This window comes from Convolutriloba macropyga, chromosome 12, assembly GCF_964194025.1.
Source record: "Convolutriloba macropyga chromosome 12, txConMacr16.3, whole genome shotgun sequence".
In the NCBI taxonomy this organism is placed as follows: domain Eukaryota; kingdom Metazoa; phylum Xenacoelomorpha; order Acoela; family Convolutidae; genus Convolutriloba; species Convolutriloba macropyga.
In genome coordinates this window covers 17,082,627-17,108,052 of record NC_134479.1, presented here as the reverse complement: position 1 = coordinate 17,108,052, position 25,426 = coordinate 17,082,627, and the positions used below count along the sequence as shown (strand labels likewise).

General features: G+C 34.9%; 1 protein-coding gene across 1 annotated transcript in view; it reads left to right on the top strand.

Moving 5' to 3' along the window:
• LOC142351164 (uncharacterized) overlaps nt 1-25,426 on the top strand; it is a 264,396-nt gene that overhangs the window by 188,466 nt on the left and 50,504 nt on the right. The window contains exons 13-21 of the mRNA XM_075403279.1: nt 374-635; nt 3,618-3,787; nt 6,845-6,955; nt 7,266-7,460; nt 8,073-8,106; nt 9,639-9,728; nt 10,269-10,396; nt 17,590-17,713; nt 18,584-18,704. Of these exons, the coding sequence (XP_075259394.1) occupies nt 374-635; nt 3,618-3,787; nt 6,845-6,955; nt 7,266-7,460; nt 8,073-8,106; nt 9,639-9,728; nt 10,269-10,396; nt 17,590-17,713; nt 18,584-18,704 (1,235 nt within the window). The remainder of the gene's footprint in view (nt 1-373; nt 636-3,617; nt 3,788-6,844; nt 6,956-7,265; nt 7,461-8,072; nt 8,107-9,638; nt 9,729-10,268; nt 10,397-17,589; nt 17,714-18,583; nt 18,705-25,426) is intronic.

The following is a 25,426-nucleotide window of genomic DNA, read 5'->3' as shown; positions in this document are numbered from 1 at the left end:
AGACTATAATCATTATATTCTTTTTTGATAATATCAAGGCCTAGATGTTTCCGGAATGATAAAACTATTTATTATAGTTCCATAGTCGAGGACCCTAGCTAAAGTCAACTAATTTTCTTCTCATTTGTAGAGCTCATTTTATTTTTCATAGGTCACGCTAAATTTCCCTCAAATGTAGTTTTGAGAACCCAATTGAAAGTTACGTAATTGCGGCCATATAGTGACTGCAACTGAAGCTTGCAAATGGTTTTTTTTTCAAAAGTCTTCTGAACTCACTCTGCATCAGAAAGCTCATGGAAGACATTTGATTAAAAGTTTTCAGGAATAACTTTCATCATGTTAGAAAGACTGGAATATTTTGGCATTTTTACAGTTAGCGGCGGAGTTAATCCAACAAGGCTACAACTTTCCCAGTCTGATGACAATTGAGAAACTCAGACTCACACACGTGGGAGATAACTTCCCAGGCCTCCAGAGACGAATGCGGGACCCTAATCCAGACTATGAGCGGAAAAATTATATCACAACGCCTAACTACCTTTTGTCGGTTACCCAGGGCAGTTTGAAATTGGGTGATGTTGACTATTTGGGCGTGAATACAGACGATATGTATGATCGAAGAATTGTGTTCACGGGTAAAATTCTCATGTTCAAATTGTTTTATATAAAAACTTCATGATGACATATTTTTCAGTTCTTCTTTCGGGTTGAAATTAAATGGATAGAGTAAAATTTAAATATACTCCGCCAGCAACTGATGCTGGTCGTGCAAAATAATTGCAAAATTTTCTTTTCTGTACATTTTGGAGACCGATATCTCTTTGGAGCGATCAAAAAGCGCACTGTTGACATGCACACGCGAAAAAGAATTCATCCATGCAATGGCATTCTATTCTTTTTTTTGTTTCCTCTAGGAGAAAGTGAGGTTACCAAAATTGTTCATTTTACTAAACTTTTCAGTCAAACCACCAGTTAGTTTAATTTTAAATAAGATAATTTTTTATTACATAATTTGAAAACATAATTTAAAAAAACATATTACATAATTTTAAATGTTTAACTGGGTTCTTAAAAAAATAAACGAAAAATTTAACCCAGACAATTTATTAAATCAAAATTTTGAAGAATAAATACAGCTAAAGTCAGATTTTGTTAAAAGCACTCTGAAACCGTTTAATCAATTCGTGCCGTGCGGATTTGTGGCCACATCAGAACTTGCTTAGAGGCAGAATGACTTTTGCAAAAAAATAACTTTTTATTCAATAAAATTTGTGTAATTACAATTTTCATAATATACAATGAATGTCTCATAAGCTGCCATAACTGTAATTTAATCTTTATCTAATCAAGAGCTGCAGCCACACATTTTGAGTAAAACAATTCTTTTTTGCACTGTTCTTATATTTTTAATGCTTCAGCTTAATATTCACCGATACAAGTTGTGGTTCTCAATTAAAAAATAGCAAGAATGAGACGATTGAGACATAATACAGTCTCAGCAGTGCCTTTGCTTCGCATTTGCGAATCTGATCAAATGGTGGGATAGAAAAAAACCGAATTTGAAATTTTAGAGATAGTGTTGCGGCGATATCTCCATACTCGCCTCTAACAAAGAACTATATTTTTCCTCGAGTAATTAAAAAAAATTGGCGTACATGAAAAACGTAGCGCATATCTATGAAAAAAGATAAACTTAAATTGCGATAGTAGCAAACACAAACACAAACAGCAATTTCAACACGAGAATGCTTCGATCACTTTGTATGCTAGAAGTGTCAGACAGTTAATTGGCTGTACATGATACTCCCGATTACTTCAAAAACTCGCACAGAAAATAAAGAGATTAAATCACATTCATCAAAAATTTTCATTGCTTTAGTTTTTTTCACTGGAAAGATGTAAATTGATGTCAAAGATTTCAAATTTTGACCTGGAAAGATGTCAAACTTTGATTACGTCAAATTGTGTTTTTGGGGCAAGAAGTTGTATATCTCGTATTTAATCCCCGAGTCGGAATCGGATGTTAATCGTGCAAGATCTTGTAAGATTAACATCGGCTTGCAAGAATCTTGCAAGATTAACATCCGTCTTGCAAGATTCTTGCAAGATTAGCAACCAAAACTTGCAAGATTCTTGCAAGATTAACATCCAAACACCATCCAAAAAAAGCCAAAAAAAAACGTCCAAAAAATAAAAAAAGACGTTAAAAAAACGCCAGATAATAGCCTTTGAGACTCCAAAAAAACCACAATAGAGCCTAGAAGCCTATCTTATAAAGCCTAGATACCTATCCTATGCAAGAAAAAAAGGCTCAAAAATTTTGAATATACAAAAAAGTAAAAGAGAAAAAGATGATCATTTCATGAGTTCTATACTTTTATTTTCTCTGTTATAAGCCTTAAACCAAACTAAACAACGATTTTTTTCATTCTTAACGTAAAAACTCAAAAAAAATAGTACGAAACTATTGTTTTCAACAGTTCCCTAACTGAACTTCGGATGGTTCGTATGTCAATTAGTAGAAATTAGTAGATACTGAATGTTCCTGATGCATTAAATTTTTGGCGAACTGGGAAAATTGTTTTTTAAAGTCATCCAAATCTAATTTGAGAAGAAAGTCACAGTGTTGAAAAAGGTGAGAATTCACTTCCTTTTTCAAAGTGATGGTTTTTTTTCTTCCTGTTTAAAATATCCCTTATTTCGTGCTTTTATCTTATTTTACTCTTGAGATTTGCTGATAATTATTATACTCTTGATAATCTAAATTGTTACTTTTAGCTATTTGCAGCACTAAAGGACTTTGCTTGTTATGTTATTTGGAGAGAAAACATATAAAAGATTTCTACAAAGTTTCCCTTTGATGGCACTGTACATCTTCATCATTGGAATAGAAAAAAGTTTTCCCTTCTTTTCTCAGTTTCCCGTTGTTAAGTTCTGAATGGCCCTTAATGAACTAATCCTTGTTTTCGATTTCTCCTTAAAAATATCAGAAATTTAGTTTGCCATTTTGGATTAGAGCTGAATTAGTATAAATAAATCTTTAGAACGCTTGTTGCGTAAAAATACAATTCGTCAGGAAAAAAATTAGGAACAACTAACAGACTGAAGAAAGGTAGAAAAAGGAACCTTTCAATTGGAAATTAAGCTTCTCTTTTTACTTTGCGAAGTGTAGGCAAAAATGGAAAATTGACTGAAGGAAGAGAAAAGAGCCGGCCTCGCATGAAAATTCCCCATTTTGAAAAGTACAGAGCAAAAACTCAAAAGCCCCCGGAGAACAAATTTATCATCGTTGCAAATCACCATTCAGTAATTTATGGAACCTAATCTTTGCTGGTCGTCGAAATTTCTTGAACTATTTAGTGTAAATTTAACTTGTTCTTCTCTGATTTAAATTCTTCGCGCGTTATTTATGTGTTTTTGTTAATAAAATCAACTTTTTCGAGTAATATTATGATCTTGTAATGTTCAAACAATGCCTTTATCTGTTTATTTCGTCTAACAATGTTCTATTTTTCGTTTCGAAAAAATCTTGCATACTGGCAAAAGTATTGTCAGATCTTCCCAGATTAGCGTCGGAATTCGTCCAAATATTATTAAGCTTCGTTTCTTAATTTTAGCTGAGTTCTACCTTCTGAACGACCCTCTTTTGGATGCAAGCTGGTACCATGACATCACCTTCTTTGTATCACGTGGGGTGGAGTCCTTCTGGTTCCAGACTCTGGAACTCTTCATATTCTATGACGTCAACTCATCGCTTCTTGTCTTCCCAGATTTCGGGGATAATTTGGTTAGGACTTTGAAAAAAAACAAGGAGACTGGGTAATGTGCGATTGCACATAAAGTTCCGACCCCACTCATCAAAAAATTGGCATAATTGTTTACCAAATGAGGAACAGATAGAAAAACACAAAAAACTCAAGAAAAACACAAAAAAACTCAAAAGATAGCCTCCAAAGCAATTAACTAAGTGGAAAAGAATGATGCATTAGACTGATAAGATATGCCAATACTAAGGAAGCGAGTCAAAATGAACAGCAAAATCAAACAACAACAACAACAGACATTAATTACATCAAAAACTTTATGTCGTTTTAAAAAACAAAACTGAATAACTAAGTCAAAAGAGCGTCTGATAAAATTGAAACTAAGCACAATAACTTCTAATTAACCAGACAATATATGGGACCAGTCGATAATAAGCTTGGTAACAATTAGACAATAAAGAGCAAAAACAGTAAAGTTGAAAAAATCGCTTTTTTTAAAAAAAAACAATAAATTTCAAAGTAATGAAAACAATTAGAAATCAACCAAATTATACCATAGGTTTACAATTACCAATGCTTCTATAGCTGTGAAGGAGGAACTGTCGATATTCAGTTGTTTGTGTGGTTACAAAAAGAGCATCAAATAGAAAACAAACAAAAAATCAAATAAAAACTTGCGCGAAAGCGCTACCGAAGCCGTAAAGCCATACTTTGGCCCTCAAAAAATGTTCAATTGCACCTTCATCCAACACCAATAAAGTTTTAAGTGGCCTCTCATTAACGAAACTAGGTAATAAGTAGACAAAAAAGAAAAAATGCAAAATTAATTAAAATTGTTTTCGAAAAAAAAATTATTTCCAAAGACATGAAAGCCATTAATTACAAAGTGATATAATTAAAAAGGTTCGTTTATTCTTCAAAAGCATGCCCTTGAGACCTGCAATCATCCAGAATATGAGTTATGCTTTAAAATGAACGTCGAATATGACAAAAATCAAAAACTAATTTGATTTTATTTGCGAAAAACCCGTGTCAAAGCTACTAAAGTCATGACTAATTCTCAAAAAACAATAGATTCTCTGACAACAATTGCTTTTGGCACTTTCCCTTGACGACAATAACGTCAATTTTGGCCTCTAATTAACGAGACTAGGTAACAAACAGAAAATAAAAGGAACAAAATTGCCAAAAACACTATTTTTTTGGGGAACAACACTTTTCAAAGTCATGAAAGCCATGAGCTATCTAGTAATATCAGAATATCGGCTCTTGTACTCTTCCATGAAATGCCAACAAAACCGGGCCAGTGTATAGGAATTTTCATACGACTAAAAAGACAAAGTAAAGGCTACAGTTAAGGACAAATTTAAAAAATTCAATTAAATTCTTCGAGACAGTAGTGTCGAAGCCGTTAAAACCATGAGCTATATCTTTAAGGATTTAAATATTAGCAACTGTGCCTTCTTTTGAGCGCCAAAAATGTGATTTATGAACGGTCAAAAACCTGAAAATGTGACAAAACTAGAAAACATGAAAACGGGCAATAACTAAAAAGAAAAAAATGTGAAATCAAGTAGTATCAAAGCCAGAAAACCATAACTCAAGGCTTAAAACCGCATTAAAGATCGATTTTGATTTCAACAGAAAGATTAAGCACTCTTTCAATGCTGACATTCAGTTAAAATTGATCAATCTAAGAGAAAAATGGAGGCAAAGTTCAATAAGACATTTTTTATTCGAAAATCAAATGTTTTTAAAAGTCAAAACGACCATAAGCTTTCAAGTAATAAACCAAATACATTCTTTTGGAGTTAATTAGGAAGTTAATTGGACCTACCACTAGTTAGCTTTGATTTGAAATATTTTGTTGTTTAATTATTATAAAAAAAATCGTTTTTTTTTTAAAAAAGACCGACTGATAACAATCCTAATGATTTTTGGATTGTAACAGTCCAACATTTGTCCAAAACTAGCCCTGCTAAAACCTTTTGTCCATTAAGAACAATTAATTTTTTGAATGTCATAGATATAGATATTTTGTTAGTTAAAAAGTTAAAAATAAATGCTGCATTTTTGACAATTAACGAAAAAAGTTAGCAAAAAAACCTCAAAGTTTTAATTACAGAGCCCTCTCAAATGAAGCTGAAGTAGAAATAGCCCCCTTTGAATCTGCAAAGATTGTCTAAGTGGTGTTTAATTGTGCACTTCTTGCAAATTTAATCAAATTGGACTGAAGAAACTTATATCTGTTTTTGATGAAAAAGTCGGAATTTTAAAACATTTAGCCAGAATTTTTGAAAAAAAACTACACAAAAATAGCCGACATTTTTTTGTCTTCAAAATAAAAATCAGCAACACTTTCATAAATATTTTTAATGAATTTGAGCAAAATTGGCGAGATTTTAGTCAAAAATTAGGAAAAATGTGAATAAAATTTCACTCTATTTTCTCTAAAGATTAAACCTCGATAACTCCCTGTAAAGAACGAAAATAAAAAAAATCTTTTTACTTCTATATTTGACGGCACGGCATATTTGAATTCCTCTTGGTCTGGCACGGTTTGATCCGAGGGCAAAGTCTAGAAATGGCCGGTTGGGTCTGGTACCTCAAGGATCAAAAGGAGGAGGGAAAAAGGCAGGAAAAAAAGGAGGAGGGTAAAAAAAAAACAGAATATACTGGAAAAATCTCGAGGTCGGTTTTTAAATAGACTTGAGACAATTTTCCGACACAGTATCAGCTCCTTAGTCTTCCTATTTTAGCAGGACGTGTGGCCCCCCTGCAGCCAGGTATTAAAAAAATCAGCTCATTCCGACCATTCCGCTCATTTCTTGCATTTTTTATTCCGCTCAAATTCCGCTGATTCCTCGACTAGGGTCACAGGTCGCTTGGGTCTGGCACATCAACCTGACAAAGTTTCTTCTCCCAAACAAGTTTGTTTTTGTATGTGATACATAAGTCGCTTAAAAATTCGAATGAAAGCCTTCAAGTATAACGAATCTTCAAACAAAGAATAACGGAAGAAATAAGGGAACGAAACCAGTGGGCTTTTACCTGACATTTCTATTATTTCATGTATTCAGGGCATGTTTGTGAATGAGAGCGTTGACCTTTTGTCCCTGGAGGAGTTCTTTCCTTACCCTAAGACGGCAGCTATCCTTGACCTTGCAAACTTGTGGGATCACGAAGAACAGGTAATTTGTGCTTGACCTTGAAAAACTTATCATTGTTAAGCAGCAGTAGTAGCTCCAGTTTTTTTATCAACCCCAACCGTGTGAGCATTTTTCTTGAATACCTAGCAATTATCCATTTTAAAAAGCCGCATATTTTGGATCAAATTTTTGTTGATTTTTGAAACTTTTGTAGAATTTTGTAATAAAAAGTTAAGCCTATACTCAATTACATTTTTGTCCCAGTTTACCTTTCGTTTTGATCTCCCTGGTTTTTTTCAACCTTGATCAAAATCTTGAGAACTTTGTCAAAAATTTATGTAAATGTCTCCAGATTCTGGCATGGCGTATGGCTCTCTACATCAGTTCCCACCCAGACTACAACCGGATGTTGATTGCACTATACATTCCGGACCCTCCTTCCTACCTCGCCTGGGAAGATATCCAGATAAATCCCGGGAAAAACATATTTCTACAGGAACTCACAGACACTAGTGGGGTGACACATGCTACATATTCGAATCCCGGAGTAAGTACTCTACCAAAATGCTCTTTGATTTGAGCTTCCATATTAAAAAAGTTATCTTGAAGCGAAGTTAGGATTTCCACATCCTATCATATGATAAAAACTGCGTTATAAAATGCTTACCAAGTGCAACTGTGGAAAACATTCTTTTGCATGTACTACAAGACTATCATTGGTGTTTTACATTACTGCTATAACTAACACTAATGATATCTTTATTGTGATCTTTTTTGAAATAATTCTAGCTTTTCATATCATTTCTCTGTGAACTAGAGTGTTCGAGTAGTTCATAGCAAAAGGTTGCGATAAGATTGGACATCGGAAACATTTTATGGAATTAGTTTCATCCAAACATGTAGACAGAAATTGTCAGCAGTACCCTGGTGTTGAGCGGATTCAAATCTTAGAAGTATTTTGCAAGATGAATCAAAATTTGCAATTCTTTTGCGAGAATCGTTCATGATGTTAATCTAGGCAAAAAATAACAAATCAGGGTACAAATGTTCTCGAAAACATCTTTGAAGAAATTATTGTTTTTTAAACAACTTACAGAACCCAAATCAATGAAAAAATTTTTGGCCAAAAAAATATCTCATCAGTTTATTGTGATTTCAGGATCTGAAGTATGTTTGGGCAGCATCAAATCTGGGTCAGTATTCAATCATTGATGCAAATAATTTGCATGAAAATAAAAGGTTATTATTTACAGCGCACAAAAAAATTCCACAAAAACCTGCGCTCATCTTTACAACAGCAAATTTTTACCCGTCGCAAGTTTCATTCTGGTTTTACAAACCAAAATCCAATGCCATAATTTCTTGTCAGCTCTTTTTGATCTTTTGGTTCGGTTCGTAAACCTAATTACCAGCTTGCTTTTTTGCACTTAATCTTTAATAAACTGATCCGGTTGTGATAGCTTAAAATGAAGTTGCCCTGGAATCTGAGGCATTGTAATGGCGCGCGAGGGTTTTCATTTGAAACTTGGTAAATTAAGTTGACCACATAAATAAGATGACGTCTTTCACATAGGTTTTATTATGCTAAATACTTTTTCTTTTTCTAATAGTTTTAACAAAGAAGTCAAGCATTGGGTATGTTTTGGGTATCCTGGCGTTGGACATTCTGTCTTGACAAACGTCTATTCCACATCACGTATTGGGGCTCTAATCAGTTACAACTAAAGTGAAAATGGACTAGTACTGAATTCGAACCAGCATCTCTTACTTGCAAGCCCAGTGTGCTACCCATTTACACCAACTGTTCATAAGCTCTCGATCTCGGGCATCTCTCATAACCCGTTCTCAAGTTTTTTTTTGTTACTCAAGGCTTCAATTTTCTAGCCAAGTATACAGTGAACAAGTAGATCTTCTAGTCAAACTAAGTCAAGCTTATCTTATACGCAATTTACATTAGGTTTTTCTCTCTGAACCTTTTAACACTCTCCTTTAAATTGCGTATCATCTTTTTTCACAGTTTTCAGCAATCTTTTCTTTTTTGCGGCTAATCTCAAGACTAGGATCTGGACCCATCACCTGTCAAGGAGTCTACGTAGGTGCAACTACTGTGTAAATGGACCAGTACTGGAGTCGAACCAGCATCTCTTACTTACTAGCCTCGCATGGTACCCATTTACACCAACTGGTGTTAAGCTCTGAATCTTGCACATCTCTTGCAACCGGTTCTTACGTTCTTTCTTGTTCCCCAAGGTTTCTCTAGCGAAGTAAAACTTGAACAAGTATTGCTCTTCCCTCTCAACCCCCTAACATCCCGGTACCCAAAAGGTCCCTAGTTGAATTGGATGTTATCAATGTCAACTTCAGACCCACATATTGTCCAACAAGTTAAATAATTGCGAGTCAGACCACCTTAGTGAGAATTTTGTTTAAAATAAGTTTAAATTAGCTAATGAAGAAGCTCTGCTGATATAACGTATACTTGGATAGATAGGCGAAGACTTGAGAAGCAACAAAAGACAAGAGATTGGATTACAGGAGTTTCCCAACTTCGTGGGATTACTACGAATTGATGTAATGGTTAGCTCATTAGGCTTGCAAACGAGAGCGGCTAGTTCGAGCTTATTACATGCCCTTTTTCATTTGCGCCCATCTAGACCCCCCTAACAATAGAGTGTAATAATTCGGTAGTTTTTCGGTAACATATTTGTTCCCATTCTCGTTTTAGAATCGTACAAAAATGAGACAAAAGCTGATGATCAATTGGAAGTCATAATTCACATTCGAGTCATTGGGGATTCCCCAAGTCCTCCCACAGGTAAATCAACAAAAACAATCCAGTAAAAAACTGGAAAACATATCATAACTTTTAGGCACCATCGACTATCTTACTCCGTTTTCCCAAAATCCAAAGACACTCTACACGTTTTCTGAGTGATGTCACAAGATTGTTTTGTAATGTAATGCTCAATTCACTCAATTTTTCTTGCATTAGGTGGAAATCGGGTCTGTTCACACGAGGAAAAATAGTAATAGTCGTTTGACTATTATTATTCAAATACGAGTTTTCTCAGCAAACATAGTATTGCTTGATTAAAAAAGGTGTGAACCAAAAAATGTTGGTTATTCCATAAAAATAGAATAAAAACTGGAATATCGGTAGGCATCAACTCAATTTTACAATTTTTTCATTCTAACTTAAGTTACTTCTAGAAATTGCTCCTGACAAGCTTCGTTGCAATAACTTTCAATTGTTAACCGTAAAAGTAAATGCACGGAAAAAAGTTTACAAAAAGGAGAGCAGAACGGTCGCTGAAAAAATTTGCCAGAAACTTTTTTTTGCTAAACATCATTTTAGCTCCTAATCCCGCAATCTCGCTGTGTCATATCGACTATATTACTCTGGAGTCAAGAATCTGCGCAGACAGCAATCAGTTCCAAATGACAGGTGTCAACGGAGGATCAACTATGGCAACTTTCAACGAGGTCAGCAAAAACTTTAAATAGCCCAACTGCTTTTGCCTAAATAAGTTTGTTTGTCAACAATTCATTGAACAATTTAAATTCACGTTTTCCAAGGAAATTTGAAAAATGTAATGATAATTTTCATTTTTCTTTTCTGCTCTCCAGATGAATTAACCAACTTTTTTGCACCATATTGAAGCTCACGAAGTCACTATACGTTTCAAATAAAATTCGTGGGTTAGTTTTGTAATAGCAATCTTAGGGAAAGAAAGGAAAGAAATGAGGGTTATATTCTCAATCTCCTACGCACGCACGCACGCACGCACGCACGCACACACACACACACACACACACACACACACACACACACACACACACACACACACACACACACACACACGCACACACACACACACACACACACACACACGCACACACAGAGTGAGAGAGAGAGAAAGAGAGAGGGAGAGAGAGGGAGAGATAGCGAAGTGTCAAGCAGCAGCATTTCAGTCGCCGGAAAGCGACAATCAACTACATGATTGCAAACAAAAATTACCAAAAACAGGTCAGTTCTATCCCGGACTGCACGTCAACTCTTAATCAGCACTGAACAAATCGTGTTGCAAGTCTTGGATCAGTACTGTATCAAAGCTCCTTTTGTGTCATTCTTTAGACCCGGTACGTCTTTAATCAAGTTTTAATGCATGGCAAGTCTTGAGTCAAAATTTGACGAGGAGTTGACAAGTCTTGAGCAAGTCTTGGTCAAGTATTGACAACTCTTGAGTGAATTCTTAGCTCAGTTTTTGGTATTGTTTTTCTTTCGTTTCGCAATGCAAGAAAAAGGCAGCTATTTATAATGAGTTGCCCTCAAAAATCTGAAAGTGAAAAAAGAAGCACAAGAAAACGTGAGCACTTCCACAAAGTTTACTTGAGAGGGTGGAAAAACTTCTGCTATCACCCAAATTTATCACAAATGGACACTACTTTCTGCCCATTTGAAAAACAATGGTTTCCTAGTAATTAATTGTGATATATTGGGTTAGTAGATGCTAATTTCAAAAAAGCATTGGTCAAATTAACGAATTTTTCGAAAAAAATCTGACCATTTTTAGCAAAATTTGAAATAAATAACACCAATTATAAATAACGTCCTCTCACAACTCTGTTTATTATCATAGCAAGAATTAAGACTTGTCAAGACTTGACTCAAGACTTGCCAAGTCTCGGCTAAGACTTGATTTAGACTTGACAAGCCTTCGCAAGGCTTAGGAACTGGAATTAGTCATGATCCACACAGATTTTCCAATTTAAGACGTGTGTTTCACTGCAGAAAAACTAATCAAAACAGGCAACTTGTTCACGGACATAGCGTAACTTATCACAACGCTAATTTTGATGAAAGATATTTATTTGATGAAAGATAAATTTTATATATGGCAATGCGAAATGTCAATATAAAAAATTAGCATCGGACGTGCTAACATTTGTGTCCTCTTCAAAGGAATATGTTTTAAAGCCCTAAAAGTGATGTTTTGAATGATACAGGAACTTATGTTTAGTAATAGTTTGACAAAAATCAATAAAATGTCTACCAATCAAATCGTGTTATTCATTGGGATTCGTGCGATGAAGTTATCATGATTTCTGTTGCTATGGCAATCAATGTTCAGCTTAAGTTAATCTTACTTCTTCCAAAACTTAGAAAACTGGAATTGCCTCAGGCGCCTTCAACAAACATACACAAACTGGCTTAATTAGATATCGTTTTGCAAAAACAACTAAACCTACTTTCAAATTTTGGAGAACATCTGTTGTCTGGATATGTGATATGTTCTCGTCAATATATCAATGTTAAAGTCATGCCAAAAAAAATTATTGAAAAAAGGTATCAAATAAAAACTCCAGTCAATTCATTTGTTTTCCAAGTGGGATGATAAAATGAATTTTCACTTGTGGTAATTTCTTTTTTCTCTCTATTTTTGTTATAGTTTTTGTTGCGAAGTGTCAATATTAAAAATTTGCATCGGACGTACTAAAATTTGTCTTCTCTTAAAAGGAATATGTATTAAAGCCCTAAAAAAGGATTGTTTTGATTGCTACAGGAACTTGAGTTCAGTAATAGTTTGACAAAATTCATTAAAAAGGCAACCAATCAAATGATAATAATTATTAGGATTTGTGCGATGTAAGTTATCATGGTTGCTGTTACTATGGCAATCAATGTTCAGCTTCAGTTCAATTCACTTCTTCCAAAACTTAAAAAACTAGAATTGCCTCAGTCGCCTTCAACAAACATACACAAACTGGCTTAATTAGATATTGTTTTGCAAAAACAACTAACTTACTTTCAAATTTTGGAGAAAATCTGTTGTCTGGATATCTGATATGTTCTCGGCAATATCTCAATGTTAAAGTCATGCCAAAAAAAATTATTGAAAAAAGTCTCAAATTAAAAACTCCAGTCAAATCATTTGTTTTACAAGTGGGGTGATAAAATGAATTTTCATTTGTGGTAATTTCTTTTTTCTCTGTTTTTTGTTAAATTTTTTGTTGCCAAGTGTCAATATAAAAAATTAGAATGGCCTCAGGCTCCTTCAACAAACATACACAAGTTGGCTTTATTAGATATTGATTTGCAAAAACAACTGAAATTACTTTCAAATTTTGGAGAAAATCTGTTGTCTGGATATGTGATATGTTCTCGTCATTATCTCAATGTTAAAGTCATGCCAAAAAATAATTATTGAAAAAAGGTCTCAATTTAAAAACTACAGTCAATTCATTTGTTTTACAAGTGGGATGTGAAAATGAATTTTCACTTGTGGTAATTTCTTTTTTCTCTGTTTTTTTGTTAAATTTTTTGTTGCGAAGTGTCAATATAAAAAATGGCATCGGATGTACTAACATTTGTGTCCTCTTAAACAGAATATTTATTAAAACCCTAAAAAAGGATTGTTTTGATTGCTACAGGAACTTGAGTTTAGTAATAGTGTGACAAAATTCATTAAAAAGGAATCCAATCAAATCATATTAAGGATTAGGATTTGTGCGATGTAAGTTATCATAATTGCTGTTACTATGGCAATAAATGTTCAGCTTCAGTTCATCTTACTTCTTCCAGAACTTAGAAAACTAGAATTGCCTCAGGCACCTTCAACAAATATACATAAACTGGCTCTATTTAGATAATTTTTTGCAAAAACAACAAAACTCGCTTTCAAATTTTGGAGAAAATCTATTTTTCAGATATGTGGTATGTTCTTGTCAATACATCAATGTTAAAGTTAAGTCAAAAAATTAAATTTATTGGAGAAGGTCTCAATTTAAAAACTCCAGTATATTCAACTGTTTTACAAGTGCTTACAAGAGCTCAACTGCTTTCGCCTAAATAAGTTTGTTTGTCAACAATTCATTGCAGAATTTAAATTCACCTTTTCCAAAGAAATGCTGAAAATATAATAATAATTTTCAGTTTTCTTCTCTCCAGATGAATTAAACAATTTTTTTGCACCATATTGAATCTCAAGAAGTGCCTATACGTTTCAAATAAATTTCGTGGTTTAGTGTCGAAATAGCAATCTTAGGGAAAGAAAGGAAAGAAATGAGAGTTTTATACTCAATCTCCTACGCAATCACGCATGCACGCGCACAAACACACACACACACACTCACGCACACACACACACACACACATATCCACACACATATAGGCACATATAACCACACACAGAGGCACACATACACAGAGAGAGAGAGAAAAAGAGACAGGGAGAGAGAGAGGGAGAGATAGCGAAGTGTCAAACAGCAGCATTTCAGTCGCCGGAAAGCGACAATCAACTACATAATTGAAAACAGAAACTACCAAAAACAGGTCAGTTCTAACGCCGACTGCACGTCAACTCTTAATCAGCACTGAACAAATCGTGTTGCAAGTCTTGGATCAGTATTGTATCAAAGCTCCTTTTGTGTCATTCTTTAGACCCGGCACGTCTTTAATCAAGTTTTAATGCATGGCAAGTCTTGAGTCAATTTTTTGACGAGGAGTTGACAAGTCTTGAGCAAGTCTTGGTCAAGTATTGACAACTCTTGAGTGAATTCTTAGCTCAGTTTTTGGTATTGTTTTTCTTTCGTTTCGCAATGCAAGAAAAAGGCAGCTATTTATAATGAGTTGCCCTCAAAAATCTAAAATTGAAAAAAGAAGCACAAGAAAACGTGAGCACTTCCACAATGTTTACTTGAGAGGGTGGAAAAACTTCTGCTATCACCCAAATTTATCAAAAATGGACACTACTTTCTGCCCATTTGAAAAAAATTGGTTTCCTAGTAATTAATTGTGATATATATTAGGTTAGTAGATGCTAATATCAAAAAACCATTGGTCAAATTAACGAATTTTTCGAAAAAAATCTGACCATTTTTAGCAAAATTTGAAATAAATAAAACCAAATATAAATAACGTCCTCTCACAACTCTGTTTAGTATCATAGCAAGAATTAGGACTTGTCGAGACTTGACTCAAGACTTGCCAAGTCTCAGATAAGACTTGATATAGACTTTACAAGCCTTCGCAATTTAAGACGTATGTTTCCCTGCAAAAAAACTAATCAAAACAGGCAACTTGTTCACGGACATAACGTAACTTACCACAACGCTAATTTTGATGAAAGATTCTTATTTGATGAAAGATAAATTTTGTATAGGGCAATTCGAAGTGTCAATATAAAAAATTTGTGTCGGACGTACTAACATTTGTGTCCTCTTCAAAAGAATATGTATTAAAACCCTAAAAAAGGATTGTTTTGATTGCTACAGGAACTTCAGTTCAATAATAGTTTGACAAAAATCACTAAAAAAGCAACCAATCAAATCATATTTATGATTAGGATTTGTGCGATGTAAGTTATCATGATTGCTGTTACAATGGCAATCAATGTTCAGCTTCAGTTCATCTTACTTCTTCCAAAACTTAAGAAAACTAGAATTGCCTCAGGCTCCTTCAACAAACATACACAAACTGGCTCTATTTAGATTTTTTTTTTGCAAAAACAACAAAACTCGTTTTCAAATTTTGGAGAAAATCTGTTTTTCGGATATGTGGTATGTTCTCGTCAATATCTCAATGTTAAAGTTAAATCAAGAAATTAAATTTATTGGAAAAGGTCTCATTTTAAAAACTCCAGTTTATTCAACTGTTTTACAAGTGGGGTGAGAAAATTAATTTTCACCTGTGGTAATTGACTTTTTTATATGTTTTTCATTAATTTTTTTGTTGCTAAGTGTCAATTTAGAAACATCGCATCGGACGTACTAAAATTCGTGTCTTCTTAAAAAGAAGATGGAATATAACCCTAAAAAGCGGATGTTTTGAGTGATACAGGAACTTTTGTTTAGTAATAGTTTGACAAAAATCTATAGACTTTCATCCAATCAAATCATTTTAATGATTAGGATTCGTGCGATCTAAGTTATCATGATTGCTGTTGCTATGGCAATCAATGTTTTGGCTTCAGTTGTTATTACTTCTTCCAAGACCTAAACAACCAGAATTGCCTCAAGTGCCTTCAACAGACATACACAAACTGGCTCAGTGTAGATAATTTTTCTTGTAAAAACAACTAAATTTACTCTCAAAGTTTGGAGAAAACCTCTTTTTCGGACATGTGACATTCTAGCGTCATAATGCAATTTTTAAGTCAAGTCAAAACTTAAATTTATTGAAAAAGATCTCAATTTAAAAACTCCAGTCAATTACACTTTTACAAGTGTTTTGAGAAAATGAATTTTCACCTGTGGTAATTGATTTCTTTTTTCTGCATTTTTTAATTGAAAAATTGGCTGCGAGGAGTCAATAAAAAATTGCATCGGAAGTACTAATATTTGTGTCCTCTTAAAAAGGAAGATGGGATAAAGCCCCAAAAGAGGGATATTTTGAAGAATTAAGGAAATTGTGCTAAGTAATAGTTCGACAAAAATTCAATAAATTTCGACCAATCAAATCCTATTATTGATTAGGATTCGTGCGATGTAAGTTATCATGATTGCTGTTGCTGTGGCAATCAATAATTTGGCTTCAGTTGATATTACTTCTTCCAACACTTAAATAACCAGAACTGCCTTAAGTGGCTTCAAAATACATACACAAACTGGTTCAATTTAGATATTTTTTAAAAACAACTAAATTTACTTTCAAATTTTGGAGAAAATTTGTTTTTCGGAGATGCGACCTGTTCTCATCATTAGGCCATTTTAAGTCAAGTCAAAAACCTTAAGTTTATAGAAAAAGGTCTCAATTTAAAAATTCCAGTCGCTTCAACTGTTTTACAAGTGGTGTGAGAAAATGAGTTTGCTTCAGTGGTAATTGACTTCTCTTTTTTTCTTTAATTTCAATTCAAGTTTTTGATAGTTTTTGCAAATTTGTTTTGAATTTTGTTCACTGGTAACTTAAGCTCTAGTTTTAAAAATCTAGTTTAAAAGTTTCCCTGAGTTGAAACTAGGAAATTTCCTGTGTTGCTATGTTTTTGTTGTCATTATTTCTGTTACGACCTGGGACTCTTCCCTCCAATTAGCTTTTGTTTATTCCTACATACGAGTTTTGGTATCTATTCTGTTCCCCCCCCCCCAGTGTTTTTTATCACCCCCAGTTACAAATTATATGTTGTTATAAAGCAAATTACTATGTAAGAAAATTGCACGTGCGCCTGGGGGTCATAAAAGATTTAAGCTCACTAAGATGGGGGAAATACAGAATAGATCCGAGTTTTGTATGTGTAGTATATGTGACCTAATTTTACTCTTCTTGGGTGCGTTTTGTCCAATGGCATGAATAATTTTCCAATGACACGTGACTTTTTATTTCTCAAGGCATTTTTAAGCTCTTTTAAATATTCAAGACAGTGTTTAAATTTTTTTTCCAATGATCAAAGTGAAATAAAATATCTGACTAAAGTTGAAGGAGTTTAGAAGGCAGTTTCACAAGACATAGGTCTAAACCAATTAACACATCACAACAATGATGTTTAGCTCTCATCTTTTTCCCTGGTACTTCGAGACTTAGCAACTATCACAACAATTTTCAGACTGATATCAATCGCAGTCGTTTTCTGGAAATCAGACAATTGATTTTGTTGCTAAAAAGACCCGACAATAAATAAACTTTATACAAAAACTCTGGAGGAGGAATTTCCTTAAAAGTTTAGTTTCTGTTTTTGTTTCAGAATCAGCCACTGATGACATTCCAGAATGAAGTGACAGAAATCCCAGAGTCCGGTGCTGGTCCAGTAGACTTCCAAGTCTACATCCAAGCCAGAAGTAGCAGGAAGCTGAACGTCAAAATATCAGGTTGTCAATTCTGTTAAAATTTAGAAAAAAATCTTTGGAAAGTTCTGGTTGCACATAATTTTTGCCAAGTTTTCGCAATGTATATTCAGAATAGGATTCTGGTCGTTTGACAGCAATGAAAAAATATTGCGCAATGGGTGATAAGAGCGCCTTCTCCGCAGTGAAAAACTGAATAAAAATGCAAATCGATAAAACTGGTTTTTTGTATAATACTTTGATTTTTTTTTCAAATACATTTACCAATTTGTTTGACTAGATTGGTTTTAATGCAAAAATAATTGAACTTCAAAAGAAAAGTTCACTTGCACTTAAACGAATTGGTTTGTGATCATTTAAAGCACTAGTTAATTGTGATTTTCAAAAATTTAGCGAAATGATTTACGCCTAATCTCAGAGTCGTCCTCTCAATAATATAGTGTTCTATTTTTGATGATAGGCAGAAAATTGTGGAGATTTTAAAGGCAAGTTGGGTTTATTGAGCTATTTTTTGAGTTTGAGATATCGATTTTCTTTGCTGAGCTCTCCGCTGAGCGGATTTGTTCAATTTTGTCTGTGTAACGTTTTTAATATTACTTCTGGTGACATCTCAGAATCTGTAGTTTGTGTATACAAGAATTGATTAACCACAAAGGGTTCTTGACATGCGCATGATTTCTTACAGATTTCAATCCCGAAACAAGTTGCATGAGATTCCTGCATCTGAAATTTGTCAGAATATTTTTAAACATTTTCAAATGTAACTTTATATGGTATTAGATTTTATTTCTGTTATACGTCAACAGGAAAGCATATGAGGTCCTATAATCACAGCTTTTATATTCAATCTATCTGAAATTACAAAATCACGCCACTGTTTTTACGTGATTTCAGCTGAGAAAGTGGATGTCGCTGCCATGTGTCACCCGATAGTTGAGAGTCTTCAGCTAATGTCTGTTGGGGAATACATTGGAGCCATGCAGTGGAATGCTTTCAAAACTACCGACTGTGCCTCGTAAGTAAAACTTAAACCCTTAAACTTTTCCTCTGCCGCTCGTTGAAAATGATTATCCTGTTATGTTAACAACCTTTTGACAATGTTTATTAACTTTAATTTATGTTCTCAATTTAATTTACTGTTGCCACCTCAACTTGTTTTTTTGTTCAACCAATTTTGACCGATCGACACATTCATTGTACAGAGTTGTGGTATCAGAAAGCCCGTCAAGCGTAGAATATATAATGAAAAAGATTTTTTTGAATTTGCTTTTCCAAGGAGTTATCGAGGTATAAAATGTTCTATTTGTAAAATTTTCCATTTCCCTTAAATATTATATAATCATTTGTGTCAGTCAACAAGAAGCATTAGCACGCCTAGCTACTTTTGGTCTTTGTGCATTCTACAATCAGAAGAAAATTTAAAAAAAAATTGCTAATGCCTTTAATGCATTGACAGTACTTCTATTTATTTTTTAAAGTTTTTTTTCACGCATTGTGACATTATTGAAAGGTCCTGATAGCATCTGTCGCTAATTTTAAAAATGAAAGAACTGAAGAAAGAAAAAAATGAAAACTTTTAGTATTTTCAGTGAAATACTAAACGAGTTGGCACCACCGTTTTCTGACAAAATCTAATTGAGTTTTCAATTTTCGCATGCTTTGCTAGTACTTTCTAATTAATTAACGACTCGTATTTGTAGCTAATGATTTCAATTATTTAGAAATTAACTGTTTTCAAAAAGGAAAACGTATTTTGAACTTTGCCTTTTGTGTTCTTCTTTTTCGCAAATTGTATAGATTTTTTGCATTGACATTATGTACTTCATTAAAGTTTGTTTTTCCCTGCTTGTATATTTCTGATTTTTGTTTTGATTTCTTTCTCACATTTAAAGACCCTAAGACCGAAAGCCCAGCGATGCTGAATTGAGGCCCAGTTGAAAATATGCATTATGTTCAGTTATTAACTTATGCTTTTGTTGGCTTCAACAATGTTTTTGAAAATTTTTTTCGAAACTTATCGACATCCTAAAGAGTCTCAATTTATCGAATCTAATAATTTTAATATGAGAACTTATTATCATGACAAGTAATGGAATTTAGACTTTTTGCGATTTTGGTTTTTTCTGTCGACTAGTTATCTAGTTTCCATCAGAACAACTCCCATTTTTTTAATTGAGGTAAAAACTTTGGTTTGATTAACATTTATCTCATGATAGTTCATCTTTGTTAGTAAATGATTCAAAATCAGAATCCATTGAATTTTAGTCATAATATAGCTTGCTTTTTATTATTTTGTTTTGTTTTTGGTCTTGTCTTGCATTGGTCTTGCTTGTATTGTCTTAATTTACCTTGATACGAAAGGTACTAAAACATGTTTAACCGTGCCATGATTTATATGTACAAACTTGCAAGAGTTTTGTATGGTTATCAAGAAAACTGCTGGTGACCAACTTTGTTGTTAAATAACCAAGCTAATTTTGATTCAGGGAAATTTGTTCTTTATAACTTACTAGCTTCCGATACTGCTTTCTCATGTGCCAAGATTTAACAAGATCTTTGTATAATGAGCAAAGAAATTTGCCTGACACGTTTCTATAAGATCTTGTCAAAATATAGCACAGATGCTCCAAGAGTTGTCTGCCTATTAAGATCTTGAAAGGATATTTTTCAAGTCAACAAGAGCTTGCAAAACTAAGCAAGGTGTGTGAAAGTTTGTTTAAGTAGGTGCAAACAATACACAGAACCAAAACACACAAAATCAAAGAGAGTTTGCAATCAACTAAGAGAGTTTCATTTAAAAATCAAGATCAACCAAAAACCTGCGCTTCAACTCATCGTGTTGTCTATCCAAATTCTAAAAGTCCATAATAAAAAAAATTGATTCCACGTCTAGTTGCTTTAGGCGTAAACTAAATTCGAAAATTGCAGTCCAAAATTACTTTTTTGTTAAGCGAAAGAAATGTTATTGGCTTTTGCTTTGCTTTTATTTAGGACACCTGAGCTCAAGGTACCAAATTGCAAAAATTTTAACTGCAACACACTGCAACACACAACTAATAGAGCCGCAAAAACAACTAGATCACTGTATATTGAGATAAACTGCTAGGCATATGAGATATCCGACTTCAGCTGAAATGATAATCCTTAGAAAAAAATTTAAAATGCGTACCTCATTCTAACGGTAGACAAGTTACGCCGTGAAAACAGAATGAAAAATATTTTATCACCTATCACTGGATTTTAACAGAATTAGAATGATGGATATTGAACTAAGAAATTTTTTTTCTAATTTCATCAATAGGCTTGGGTTTTTTATCGTATAATACCAATCAGACAAACTCCAACTTTAGACATTCAGAGTTTCGGAAGCGAGAAAGCTAAAATGAAAATTGTTGTCATTGAATGTTATCGTTGGTTAAGAATTTCTTTTCTGGAACATTTTGCTCTTTGTTACACGAAAGAGGTTAAAAGAGCAAAACACCATTATTTTGACGTTGAACAGTCCAAAAATTCTACCAAAAACTTTTGACAATCTGACCATGACTTCATCAAATGAACTATTACTGATCAAAAATCAGATTTTTTGGACATTTTCAGTATTGCTGTAATGCTTGGACCCTAAAATTGTTGAACTGGCTCGGTTATAACCGTTAGACAATTTGGTTCTGTACACCACGTTCTTCTATTTGATATACCTGACATGCATGAATTTTATAATAAATTTAATTGATAACTGTCCTTATATAGCTGTTTTCCTGAAAATGGCGTATATCTTTTTTATGTATCTTTCTTTTCATGAGTCAGTTCAATTTTCAAGAATTTTTAAGGTATTTTTACCGTGTATGACACTTGCAGGAGTTTTACAAGAGAACAGTCTTGTTGCATAGTCCTGAAGTCAACCGCTTTTTAAATTGCAAGATCTTGCCGAACTGTCACCGACCTGAATTTTCAAAAGCTGGTCAAGTAAAGTGTCGGAGTTTACTGTAACGGCTGCTCTCCTTGTGTTTCACAAAGAAAGTTTGACACCGCCCAGTTCGTTCTGAGTGGTTACAAAATCTGTCCGGATACTTTGTTTATGCAGTTCGCTTTTGTAACTGTATATCCGCTGTACTTACCGTTGCATTAACTATTATGTTCGTAATTATTGGCTAATCTTAGTTTTTTCAACTATCAATTTGAACTGGATTGCTACAGATCACACAATACGGGATCTCTTTACGTATACCAGTTCAATCCGATAGAAAAAACAAATCGAAGACAAAGATATATGTCTAAGACCTGTTTGTGCAAAAATATTTAAATTTAAACTTAAGTTGGCTTTTGCTATTTGTACTCACAAGTTGAGAATACCAGAAGTTGGGGTTGTAACAGTTGAATTTCAGCTCCAATAATTCGTTGATGCAAGACACAGTAACAGAATTTACTGCTCAAGAAAAATTTTTTGAGTACGACACAGTAACAATTTACTGCTCAGGAATATTTCTAGTTCAAGACACAGTAACACGTTATTTACTGCTCAAGACAATTTGTTTTGCAAAATTTTGCTGAGTTATACTTTCAGACGTTTTCTGCGGCTGCTACATTGAGTTCTGTGTGTTGCTTTTGTTATTTCCCCCTTTTTCTCTTTTTTCTCACGTGACAAACTGTAACTAGAACTAAAACTATAACTATAGCTATTAAATGACTAAGACAACAGAAAGTGTTTTTTTCTATTTTCCCCAACTATGCAAGCTTGTTATTCCTTAAGCTCAGCTCCAACATCGCCGGCCCTGTTTTCCTTAGTGAAAACATCATCGTCACTTGGTAGAACTGGAGCGAGCTTCATTACGGGCCTCTTGTAGTATCCATCCTTTGTTCGGATTTTCGCTGATCGAATCACCCCGTCGGAACCTTCAAAGGTTTCGATTATTCGACCAAGGTTGTAATATCCACGTTTGTCACTGTCTTCCAATAACCACACAAGATCACCCTGCTGAAGACTTCTGTCCGTTGTGGTCTGCCATTTCTTTCGACTATTCAACGTTGTCAAGTATTCTTTACGGAATCTGTCCCAGATGAGGTCTGCGTAAGCTTGTGTTTGTCGGAAGAGCATTCTATGATCAACAAATTGCTCTGCACCTGATAGATACGGTAAACAAAAGTTCTTGTTGCCAAGTAGGAAATGGTTTGGAGTAATAGCTTCTAAATCGGTAGCATCAGAACTGACTTGTGTCAGCGGTCTAGCATTCAGCATCTGTTCAACAAGACACATCGTGGTTGACAGAACGTCCTCCGTGACTGATCGATTGCCCAGCACTGCGTACATTGCCTTCTTGCAACTCCTAACCAGTCTTTCCCACACTCCTCCAAAGTGTGGTGATGCAGGTGGGTTGAACTTCCATCTGATACCTTGTTGAATCAAATGTTCTTCAATTCGCACCTTGTTCCATGCTGCTATATACTCTGCCAGTTCTTTTTCGGCTCCAACGAAGTTTGTCCCGTTATCGCTAATCATTTTGACCGGTTTGCCTCTTCGTGCAATGAATCGCATAATTGCGTTCAGACAACAATCAGTGTCTAGTTTTGGTACAATCTCTATATGTACCGCACGTACAGTAAGGCATGTGAATAGACAGCACCAACGCTTTTCGTTTCTTCGACCAATCTTTACTGTGAATGGTCCGAAATAGTCTACGCCCACATTCGAAAATACTGTTGATGCGACTAATCGTTCTTCAGGTAGATCTGCCATTACTTGCGCCTTTGTTTGGGCTTTTCCCTTTCGACATCTAATGCATTTGTTTTTGATCGATCTCAAAGCATTTCGTATGCCTAGGATCCAGAATTTTTGCTGGACTATGTTTCTGACATGTTCAGTACCTTCGTGGTGATTATTCTTATGTTCATTTTGCAAGAATAATTCAACTACATGGTGCTTCCAATGTAACAGCATGGGATGCTTGGTTTCGAAGTTCAGATGACTTTTACCTATTCTGCCTTGAGCACGAATAAGTCCTTGCTGGTCTATGAATGGTGAAAACTGGAGGATTTTGCTGTTTTTTGGAATTTCCCTTTCAGCCTTGAGAGATTTCATCTCTTCAGTAAACTGTTCTTGCTGCAGTAGTCTGAATATGCTTGCTTGTGCATCCTCTCTTTCTTGAACACTTAGTGTTTTAGTTGCCGGTTTGTGTTTTTTGATTACGCGCTGTACGTATGCCATTGTATTTACTAGTCGATTGAAACTGCTAAATCGTTCCCACTGAATCATCGGCTTCTTCTCTTCAACCTTTGCTGAGAAGACCATTTCGTCGTTTTGTTCGTCTGAAGCAAATGTTAAATTCACCTGTTCAGGCCATTCGTTCTCTCGTTGCCTCAACCAGGCCGGCCCAGTGAGCCATTCACTTCTCTTGAGTTCGTCAACATTGATCGCTCGTGTCCCGATGTCAGCTGGATTGTTAATACCACTCACATGATTCCACTGTGAAACATTAGTGATATCCAAAATCTCAGCCACCCTGTTTGCAACAAACACCTGTTGCTTACGGTGGGAGCTATGAGTCCATTGCAGAACAGTAGTGGAGTCTGACCAAAAGTTGCAACTCTGAATCTTCGATTCGTGTTCTTTCACTATCTGCTCTTTAAGTCTCACCGCCATCACTGCTGCTTGTAGTTCCAAGCGTGGTATGGAAAGGTGTCGCATCGGTGCGACTCTGCTCTTTCCGATTACAAATGCTAAGTCTGCTGAGTATTCTTTGGGCTTTGAACGTAGGTATGCCACTGCGCACATTGTATCTTCAGATGCGTCGGCAAACACATGAAGTTCCCATTTGTCCTTGACTGTGCTGAAGTATCTTCTATCAATGCTGGTTTCTGCTACTTCTGGAAGCTGCGCCTTCCACTTCAGAAACTCTTCTTTTTCGTTAGGTTCTACTGAGTTGTCCCAATGTTGTCCATTTTTGGTCCAGATGCTCTTCAGGAGTCGTCTCATATGGACACTGAATGGTGCAAACAGTCCAAGAGGATCAAACACTGAAGAAACTAGAGATAAGATCTTCCTTTGGGTGATTGGGGTCTCAAATTCTTTGCCTGTACCTCTACAAACCTGTAGACTATCATCGGTAATCGTCCATTGAAGCCCAAGCACCGATGACCCTTCCTGGCTGGCTCCTACTTCAACCTGCTTTGTTTTGCTGATTGATCTTAAGTCCTCTGGGATTGCGTTGGTTACCACGTCGCTGTTGGTGATCCACTTCTTCAGTTCAAATCCATGTTTTGAGAGAAGACGTTGCAGTTGTTTGAAAACCTTGATTGCTTCCTCAGGTGTTTCGACTGACTTGATGAAATCGTCCATGTAGAAGTTGTTTTGGATTGTTTTTGCTGCAATTGGGAACTCGTCCTCGTTATCGATCGCTACTCGCTTCAGAGCGTAGTTGGCACATGTTGGTGAACTCTTTGCCCCGAAAACGTGACGCTGATACTCGTAAAATTGCACAGGTTCGTTCATTGTTGGTCGCCACAAGAATCTCAAGCAGCTTTTATACCGTTCAGGAACTTGCACTTGCAGAAACATTGATTCAATGTCTGCGGTTAGGGCAATTGGTCCTTCTCGAAATCTGAATATTGTTCCGATCAAACCGTGTAGTAGACGGGTCCGGCTAACAGCTTGTCATTTAGGCATATATCCTTGTATTTTGCTGCAGCGTTGCAAACACGGCGAACTTTACCCGGTTTGTTGGGGTTGAGTACTGGATGGTGTGG